Raw genomic sequence first — 10,526 nt, forward strand, 5'->3', positions numbered from 1 at the left:
TCACTATCTTTGAAAAATGAGCTGTCATTAATTGAAAAGCCACATTTCATTCAACGAAAATTCAGAAACTTCCCACTTTTTTCCCTCAACAGCAACATCAAGGCTTAGTTGTTAAGTAATTCTGAAAGCTATTACAAACTAAATAGGTATAATAATATTCCAAAACCAATTTCCCAAAGTAAAAAAGAATAAAAAGCATCATTTTTCAAGCTAACTTTTCACTGAAGATGTTGTTGACAGCGTAATATGCGCCCGAATATTTCCCCTGCTTCATTAATTCTATATGGCCTCATAAATAAACCTATGAGTTCATTTTTTTTATCGGTGTCATAACAAATGGTGTAAAAAAAGCAATTTACGGAGTAAAAAAGATAAAAGAGTGTAAGAACCTGTATTGTTTTATTTTCTGAAGGTTGATGTTTCTTTTCATTTTTAATATTAACCCTTACTAGTGAGATTAATTAATGAAAATTGTGCATAAAATAACCATTTTATTTTTATTTAAAAAAAGAACCTTGCTGATGCATTCAGAAAATTTAAACGAAATTTATTACCATATTTAACTTAAATCACGTGACTGCTATACTCCTGATTATACCAGAATAGGCTGAAGAATTAATGTATTCTACACTCACGTATTCCATATCAAAACAAATCGTAATGAAATTGTTAAACATAACATTTCGCGCAATTTGCGAATAAATCTTTGTTATACTGTGTAATATCTTTGCATCGCTGAAAATTAATATATGTTCTATCCTAAATTAGAAAATGCAAAATATTTTTGTCAGCTAGCAGTTTTTGTCCTTGACTTATTGGTGGTGAATATATATGTTTCCCATCCATTGATCTCTAGTTTTCCTTGCAAGGTACCCAAATTTTATCTTAGACACCCCCTCGAATTATTAAGATTGAGTCCTAGAATGTGCAGATCCGATCACTAGATCAAAAGTTTTCAGGATGGTATTTTTGCCTTTTTTTTATTTATTTTTTCAATGTACTATCTTGCAACAAAGAATTATCTAATCTTTAGAATACGCAATTAACTTAAATATTTTAAAACTTATTAAGCATTTTTTTTTTTTTTTTAAGAAATTGCCAATTTGGCGAGCATTCCACCAAAATAAAGATTATTAAAATCGTTAAAAAACTATTAAATTTTGAAAATTTTTATGAGTCCAGGTAATTCATAATTCGAGCAATTTGTAAGTATTTTATTTTATTTTATAACCGTCGTTGAACAGCCGACACAATTTTGGGTTTACGACTACTAATGATCAACTAAGTAACCTTGAAATTTTGAACGCAATCCAGAAGACAAGGAAACTAATGGATCAGTACTATCAGAGGCATGATTTTTTATGGTATCATTGAGGACTTTGTGACTCAACAGATTTAACGTTCATCAGTCACCATTTACTACACGGGGAATCTTCGGCCGGCGGAGATCGAACGAGAGTTTAAATTTTTTAAATCAGTAATTATTTTTGAAACTATATTTATATCAAGATAATAAACCATAATTTATTTGATTGTTTAGTTAGTTTTATGAAATTATTTAAGTAAAATACCATTTAAAAAAAAGAAATAGCAAAATTTATGAAACTTTGCATCAGTATTTCACATCGATTCTTTCAATTCAAAATAAAGTGACCAAATTCAAGAATAACGAATTATGTTTCGCTGAAAACTATTTCCTACTTTATTCCAATTCTTTTTCGAAAACTATAATATAGCTCACTATATTCATTTGCAGGTAATATATGAACTACTCCAGACCTGCGAATTCAACTGATTAACTTAAATTATCATTTAAGAGTTTCACTGTTGAAACGATGATTAAAATAAAAATAATTAATCCTTCACATTAATTATTATCAAAATATTTAGTAGTATTTTTTCGGTTAATGTGTTCAGGGCTGCTAATAAATTTTTTTTTAATTTGGGGTTCCGCTGGATGCTAGATCATTTAGAGTTTCGTAACCGTATATAATTGGCAACCGCTGCTCTATTGTATCCCTTTTCTCACTTTGAAATACTTTTTTTAAGAAATTTGTCGAAGTTGAAAATTAGTTTTAAGTCTGACCAACCCACTATCTTTAACCAAAAGCTATTTTAAATTTATTCCACATTTGTCCAGTATTCCATAGCCAAATTTTGACGTTATTGTATTTTTTATTTGTGAATTTAATTTATTTTTTATTTGTAAATTTAATTTATTTTTTATTTGTGAATTTAATTTATTTTTTATATGTGAAAATACAAATATAATTCACGCATTGTTTTACTTCGCTATTATTTATTTTCTAATCATAATACAAAAATGAACGAATTAAAAAAATATTTTAAAATTTTTCATTGAAATTTTACTGCATATATTTCCATTTTAAAAGAAAGCGAAACTCTTTTACTTCTCCTAACCGCATTTTCCCCATAGTTTCTGCTGCCAATTCCATAACTATGGGATAGTCTTGACTTCAATGTATCCACCCATGGCGTCATTGTACTCCCAATAAAAAAGGCAAAACCATTTAGAAGCCAAATTGGCTACTTATCTATCTTTTATCGTTCAATGATGCATCATCTGAGGCTGGTGAAGTGTTCCAATACGCGTCTAACAACTTAAACGTTTCTTTTCTCATGCCATTTTTATTCCGAATTATCATTTTAAAAAGTGCCGTAAATTCCCACGCTGTTTCCTATTTGGTTTCCTCCCCAATGACATATCCAGAGGCTAAATAATCGTTTTTACTACTTGAATCTGGGGGTATTTTGCTGAAACAACCCCCAGAGAGAGAAAGCAGCAGAATTCGAAAAAAGTTTCTTGACCAGTTTCTTTCTTTTTTCCCACGCCAGGCTTTCAGGGACCCTTGAAGACAACTCTCTAAACACAAAAGGATGCCGCCTTAGATCCCCACTACAATTTTATGAGGTGTCTCTGATTGTGCTTCCCAAAGAAGTTTGGGTGGTCGTTGGCGATTGATTGTTGGCGCCTATTCAGAGCCCGTTTAATCACCGAATTTGAAAGTTGAACGATTAGTATTTGTGTTGATAATCGCCAAATCGTAAAATCAAGAGCTCAATGGCGACATTCATTTAGCAGTAGCTTGCCTGTTAGTGAATGATCGTGGGAATATTCCAAACATCTGAAAAATAAGAGATTTTATTTTAGTCAGATTGATAATCACCACCAATTTTATTGATAATCGCCACCGTATAAAATCAAGAGCTCAATGGCGACATTCATTTAGCAGTAGCTTGTCTGTTAGTGAATGATCGTGGGAATATTCCAAACATGTGAAAAATATAAGATATTTTATTTTAGTCAGAGATTTTTCACTAATTTTTACTTTCCCTCTGAACCATTGCTTTTTCTGATTTTAGACAAGCGATTTATAACAATACTTTTTGAATCATTATATGTATTATGCTATAGTGTTGTATTCATTTAATTTATGTTATTTATATGTATTCATTAAATCGCAATGATATTATTACGTTTCCAGTGGTCGTAAAGAAACCTATTACCACAGTACCTATAGTAGATCTCTTCTACCAGTACCATAACCAGTAGTATGTAACCCTTAGTATAACCAGTAGTACATAACCCGTAGTATCTATTACCACAACTAACAAAGCATTACTAGTGGCGTCAATATAAGCAGGATATTTTACGACTTCCCGAACCGAACTAGTACCGTCGTCATCGTTAAAGTATGAGGCTAAAAACAATCGGGGCCTGATTATTGCCTAGGCCCAGTAGGCACGGGCCTAGGGCCCACACTTTCTGGGCACCTCAAAAATTAGTAAAATGACCACAATATGACTTTTTTTAAAATACTGAAAATAACAGTTTTTCTCAAAAAAAGGCATTTTTTTATTTCAAATTATCTTTATATTGTGATAAACCAAACTCGTGTAAACATTGCACTAATCAAATTCAAAAGTACAGCTACTTTTTAATTGGTGCAATTTTTACTTCAACGACTTAAGCAGATGCAACGAGTCACCGAACTAATGTTATTTTCATACAACATTGTTTTGCTGTTTTATATTTTGCCTTAATATTTAGATGCGTAAATTTTATCTTAGAAAAATAATATTCAATTGTCCGCTTTCAAAATTTTTTAGAATGTTTCTCTTGAATCATGCAGTTTAGATTCTTTTTTTTTTTTGTTGTTCGGACTACTCTTCAGTAATTTAATTTCAAAATATTTTGTTAATGGCCCTAAAAATTTTGTGGGCCTTGGGCCTGAATTTGTCTTGATCGGTCCCTGAAAACAATTATAGAGTGTGTACTAGATGTGTTTCAAATTAACCTGCCAGTGAGATACCTGCTGCCTTCGGCAGCAATATTAGGGCTTTACACTCAAATGCCGAAAATCACCTTTCAGATCTCTCTATTGGTGGATGTGAATATCATTCAATATTTTATTTTTAAACCTTCGTTAAACAACCGACGCGATTTTGAGTTTACAACTACTAACTCCGTGGCCTTTTAATTTTGAACCAAATAAGGAAACTCCTGCATCAAATATTGGAAGAAATTTACTTTCGTTGAGAACTTTTTTTTATGATGATGGAACTAACCCGCATTTGCTTTACGTGGAGAGAAAAACCTCCCACATTTAGCCTAACGACAAGGGGACTCTAATCTAGATATCCGTCTACCACTGAGGATGTTTTACGTCTGTTCGTATCGATTGGCCATCGTTGGGATTCGAACCCGGTTCACCTCATTGGAAGGCGAACGCTCTACCTCCTGAGCCGCCACTGCTCATAGTAATGAATTTTATTTTATTTTATAACCGTCGTTGAACAGCCGACCTATTTTGAGTCATCGACGATCTCATTGATTTAGACGCGAAAGTTCAATATATTGAATTATAGAATAACAATAAAGTTGTAATCGTCTAATACGTTTTAAATGTGCTGCCCGCTGTAACGTTGCTCGTCATAACCATTTAATTTGGCCAAGTTTGAATTATATGCGCACCAATTCCAATACATTTTTGAAATTCAAACTTTTTTTTATTTCATTGATTAATAAACATGATTTTTAATCCGAAAATGATAGAATTTCGGAGCATTCATAACCTACATTCATTGGCGTAGCTTGTATCTTTCGTCGTCATGCATAGTGTATCTTTTGTAACAACATTAAATAAAAGGAACGCTTCTACACTGTAAAAAAAAATTTGGTGTGTAGTTGACGCCATTTTTCGTGTTGAGGTAAGCTGAAAAAAATTTACAGTTCACGTAGTCACATTTTTTTTAAATTTACTTTTTGACTGTTATAGTTTTATTTATTCATTTCTCGTTTGTTTACTAACAGTACATATTTTCATGCTCATTAGAATCCATTTATGGCAAAAACATTTCGTTTAAAAGAAACGAATATATTTATATCTTCGCACTTTCAAGCCATTGTTATTTTGTCAAATTTATATGAATTTTTGCATGATAACTACATTTCTGTACTTAAAAATACATTTACCTCTACACCAAAAATGAGGCCAACTAAAAACCAAAATTTTTACTGTGTACTGACTATTAGTGTGTACAAAATTTCTTACTTGACATTTTTCTAAAAACTTCTAACTCTTAAATTTAATTTGTAGATTTTGTATCATCCTATTCAAGCTAGTTTTATTTTTGTTGCAGGCTATAGGCACTGGCATGGTGATTTGCGAATGGATGATACACCTTTAGAAGCTGGATTGGGTTTTACTTGCAAATTAAAAACCGAAACACCATTTTTAGGCCGATTAGCTGTAGAAAAACAGAAGAAAGAAGGACTCAAGAAAAAACTTGCTTGCTTCACGATTGATGAGTAAGTTCTGTATTATTCAAGTAGTAGTAGAAATCTAACAATTCATTTTGGAGCTTTATAAATGCGCTTGTAGCTCTCATGGATTCAGAGAGATAAGACTGAGCTGTATAGAATGTTTAATGTATTATTCAATGTAGTAGCAGTAGTAATTTATTTACGTCGCATTAGAGCTACACAATGAGCTGTTGGCGATGGTTTGGTAAACATCTCCGAGGATGATCTGAAGACATGCCATCACTATTTTAATCCTCTGCAGAGGGGATGACTCCCCCGCTTCGGTAGTTTGACGACCTGTGCCTGAAGTCGAGCACTTTACGGTAGAACAGTTTAACGAGGACCCATACCGCACACCCTCGGTCCCATTGTAGGCTGATCAAAGCGATCGCCCATACGCGCACTGACCGCAGCTGACTTCGGTGGTTTGCTAGGAACCGTGTCTCAACGATCAGCTCACTGCGTTAAATATTATTGAAAGAAAAATTAAGATTAATTACAAATTAAAAGAAAAAAAAAGCAAATTTTATTTTGTATAGTTTTGTTAATTAATGCGGATAAACGTATATTATAAAAAATTTAAAAAGAGAAAATAAGAATTTAACTTTTCATCTTTTTTTCCTTTATAAAATGAATGTCTACCGTGAAATATCGTTGATTTTGATTTTGGTATCGTTGATTTTGATTGAGGCTGTGAAAAAAAAAAAAGATTCGTTGCTTTGCATTTTTTTTCACATCTCCATCTTCTTTTAAAAATTTCCTCATGAATGAGTGCTAATTTTGTTCTTGTTAGTAGATCTTTACTAATAAAGGTAAAACTATGTTGATATGAAAATTAAGTCAATTTAACAGATGTTGTTATGGAAGACTTTAAAAAATGCTAGGACGACTAAAAAAATTAAAAAATGCTATGAATTCATATGAAAATTAAATATTTTAGTTAAACTTCTAATGATAGTTTAGACAATACTGAAATATGCGCTCACTACACTAACACAAAATGGTGGTCACGTGGTGTTCGTAATCACCCAAAACGCTCTCAGGCAAAATCTCAAAATGTGGCTTATCATTCTATTGCCATCCAAGCATGAAAGAGCCATGTTTGAGTGCATTTCAAAATTATTCATTGCGATACATTTTCAATACCTATTCGTTAACGATTTAAGAAATTAATTAATTAACTTTTTTTTTCCATCGAGATAAACCTGAGTTCTGAAATTAAAAATTGATACAACCGCTGTTCCGAGAAAGTCATCGCTAACTACTATTTTGTTTTTCCTATCATTAAGTTTAGTGTTAATTACCTAATTGGATAGTAAATTGTTTATTTTGTTGCTGCTATCTTGGGAATTTAATCTCGAGTTTATTCATAAGATGAGTTATGCCATAATAATATAGAAGAAAAAAGTGGCATATTTAATGAAGCTTAATGACCAATTTATTGTTCCTCAACTAACAGTTTAATGATATTAAATTACGAGTTAAGTAGCAGGAAAGTAACAAGTCTGATGATAATCGGAGGCTTAAATCCCAGTTTAAGACAATTCTTTTTTTTTAATTACTTAAAATATTTCTCTATAGTAAAAATCGTAAAGGTCGCCGCCGTTGTTATGAGTGTTCAAGTTAGCGTTTCATTTTATTTCGCTATGCAAAAACTATAAGACTTAAAAACTCAGGTGTGTAGAAAAATGTACTACACGGAATACATTGAGATAAAAAAAATATTTCGCTACACTGAAACTATAAGACTTAAAAACTCAAAATTACTAAATTCTGTAGAAAAATATATTATACGGAATACAATGAGATAAAAAAATTTATAAATTAGGTTTTGATTATTTGTTCGTGAATTATTAGTGCTAAATTGTAGGAAAAACAAATCTACAGAAAGCAGGAATGCAAGTACAGAAATGAAATTTTACATGCTGTAAGGGCACTGTTTTTATAAACTTAAACTTAACACAAGTTGTTGTTGTTTTTTTTTTTATTCTAATTTGTTTGAAAATTTTTGCAATATTAGGTATTCTTCTCACTTTTTCTTCTTTACGTAACATTTTATTTTGCTGCGCAAACTTAATAAGGCTTAGAAACTTGAAATTACGATGGTGTGTAGAAAAATGTACATCGAATTCGATGGAATTAAAAAAAAAAATAGATTTGATTATTAGTTCAAGAATTATCAATTGTTAAGCTTGCAGTAAAAAAGGAAAACTATATTGGAAAATCTATTGCCCGCTGAAATACAACTACAGAGTTGAAATTTGACGTACTGAAAGGGTAATTTAGTGAAATAATAAAACTAGTTTTAAATTTAAAAATTTTTATTTCTAATAAGCTACATCAATTTATCTTAAGGTGTAATTGTTTATTTTGATTAAAATCCCATTTCCTTTCAGTAGATAATGGTACATTTCTTAATAATCAATTATGAATTTATATGGTACATTTGTTAATTGTCAATTATGATAAATGATTTTTATTAAAACGCAACAGTATTTCGGTAATTTGTTGTTATCAATTACGTATTTACATGGTACATTTTTTAATTATTTATTTATGCATTTTGTTTTAGCCATGTTCCACTATGGGGCCTAGAAGTAATCTGGAGAGATGATCGTATCGTTGGTTTTCTGCGAAGAGCCGATTACGGCTTTGCTATTGGCAAAAGTATCGGCTATGGCTATGTCACAGATCCTGATGGGGGAAATGTAACTGTACCTTACCTTAAATCTGGCACTTACCACCTTGAAAGTATGGGTGTAAAATATGCAGCTCAGTATCACGCGAAATCTCCATTTGATCCCGATAACTTAAGGGTTAAGGGCATTTATTAAACTTAATCTTCTAAGTAATTAATATGGAAGGAAAAAAAAGGGGGCAATTATTGTGTTTGATGAATTTTTTATCATGTCTCTACACATTTTCACTATAGTTATTTTTATAAAATTAATTTTAAATGAGCAATAAAGAATCTTAAAATTTAGCATCAAAGAGATTTAGTTTTATAGATTCACATCCTTGCACGTTCGTATATTCTGAAATTATTAAGCATTTTACGGGTACGAGCATTTTACTTTTGAACGTATATTTACGCGAATGTGAGGAGATGTGAAACGGTTTTAAATTTCTCTCATAATTATTTTCCTCTTTGTATCAAAATTTTAGTTTTCAAAGTTTAGCTCGGTTGTAATTATCAAAATAGATTATGGAACTCTCATAACTATTTTCCTCTTTGTATCAAAACTTACGTTTTCAAAGTTTATCGACATTCAAAAATAATAGGAATAGGTTTTTGTCTTGTTACTTTTTAACTTCGAGTTATAAATAACTATGAAGTTTTTCATCATTACCTGTTCAAATCAACAAAACAAATTTTTTTAACACCTGAAAGTTCATGTGTATGCACATTCAAATATGATAAATTCCTAAAACAAAAATTACTGTTCATAATAATTATTTTAGGAAACCATCCTGAAGTTTTATAAATTTTGCTTTTTACTTTAGTTTATTCTAATTTAAAAAAAAAAAAATCACTTTATACTTCTCAGTTTGGAACTTCTACTTTAGCCTAATGAAAAAACAACTCAACCCATAAGTCCTGCGAGTTATCGTTTTCTAATGCGCGGTAAAGATTGAAAGAACGCAAACGAGGTTTTATACAAAACCAAAACGTTTGTTGATTTTATAATGCAATCAGTGCCATTTGTCTTTGTTCTGTGCCAATTATGTTACTATTTAATTTTGTTGATTGAAATATAGCATTGTATTCGATGATGATACACATATAGCTCTATTTTATTTATAAGTCCCACTACGTTTTTACCAGTTATTTTCCAATTTTAACTTTTTGAGATTGTGTGATTTTTTTGTTGGTGGAAGAATTTGTTTTAATTGATATTTATCTATTTTTTGAGCAAAATGTATTTTGTGAAATAACAATAAAGATTTTATGTATTTCTGTATCAAATTTCGTCTTTTTTAACCTAAGATGCTTTAATTCGGTTTGATATTTTAATCTGTATCATGCTTTTAATTCTGTGAAATTTTAATACTTCCAAGGTTTGGGCAAACTGCAATACTATGAACAAATTCTTATAACTTTTAAACATTTAAATACGATTTTGTGCTTTGTTGATTTTGTGTGTTTTTAATTAATTATTTTTAAAAGTTGAGAACATTTCAAATCATATCTACAGTATCTGAATCTGAAACAATGGCCAATTCTTTTGAACAATCAGTTCACTAAATTAATTTGTGAATGTGATTGATTTGGGCACATTAAAATTAGTAAACTAATTTATCATGCTATTTTTTGAAAATGTAAACGGGAAATTTACGTACACTTCAAAGGAAACGGAGGACGGACTATTCGTAGTTATACATCCAAATAAACACTATATATTTACATTTATACAAAACGATGATTCTCATAATTTTGTTAGAAGTTAAATTGGAATTTTTCTCAAAATCGTTTGTTCGTTTCGATACTGTTAAAAAAAAAAAAAGGTGTTGGAATGTGTTGGCAAGCTCTGCAAACAGCAGGTGTTTCAAAAGAATGAGAGGCCTGCTGTTCTTACTTCCAACCTGTATCAAAGTGAGAAAGAAAACGATAATAAAAAAGAGGCCTAGAGCGATCTGCTATGTAATTACTCTGTCTGTGCCTCTCTGTCTTATTTTCTTTCTTTTTTTCCTTTTATTT

The 10,526-nt window shown here is 30.7% G+C and overlaps 1 protein-coding gene across 5 annotated transcripts in view; it reads left to right on the top strand.

The window, feature by feature from the left end:
* The window catches only part of LOC107449896 (Sarcosine dehydrogenase), a 73,575-nt gene extending 63,781 nt beyond the window's left edge, over positions 1-9,794 (top strand). For all 5 annotated transcript variants that reach the window (XM_043043673.2, XM_043043674.2, XM_016065566.4 and 2 more), the window contains exons 18-19: positions 5,665-5,833; positions 8,400-9,794. In XM_043043673.2, coding sequence (XP_042899607.1) covers positions 5,665-5,833; positions 8,400-8,661 — 431 coding nt within the window. In that variant the 3' untranslated portion in view covers positions 8,662-9,794. The remainder of the gene's footprint in view (positions 1-5,664; positions 5,834-8,399) is intronic.
* Positions 9,795-10,526: the final 732 nt, after the last annotated feature.

The sequence above is a fragment of the Parasteatoda tepidariorum genome, chromosome 8 (genome assembly GCF_043381705.1).
Source record: "Parasteatoda tepidariorum isolate YZ-2023 chromosome 8, CAS_Ptep_4.0, whole genome shotgun sequence".
In the NCBI taxonomy this organism is placed as follows: Eukaryota; Metazoa; Arthropoda; class Arachnida; order Araneae; family Theridiidae; genus Parasteatoda; species Parasteatoda tepidariorum.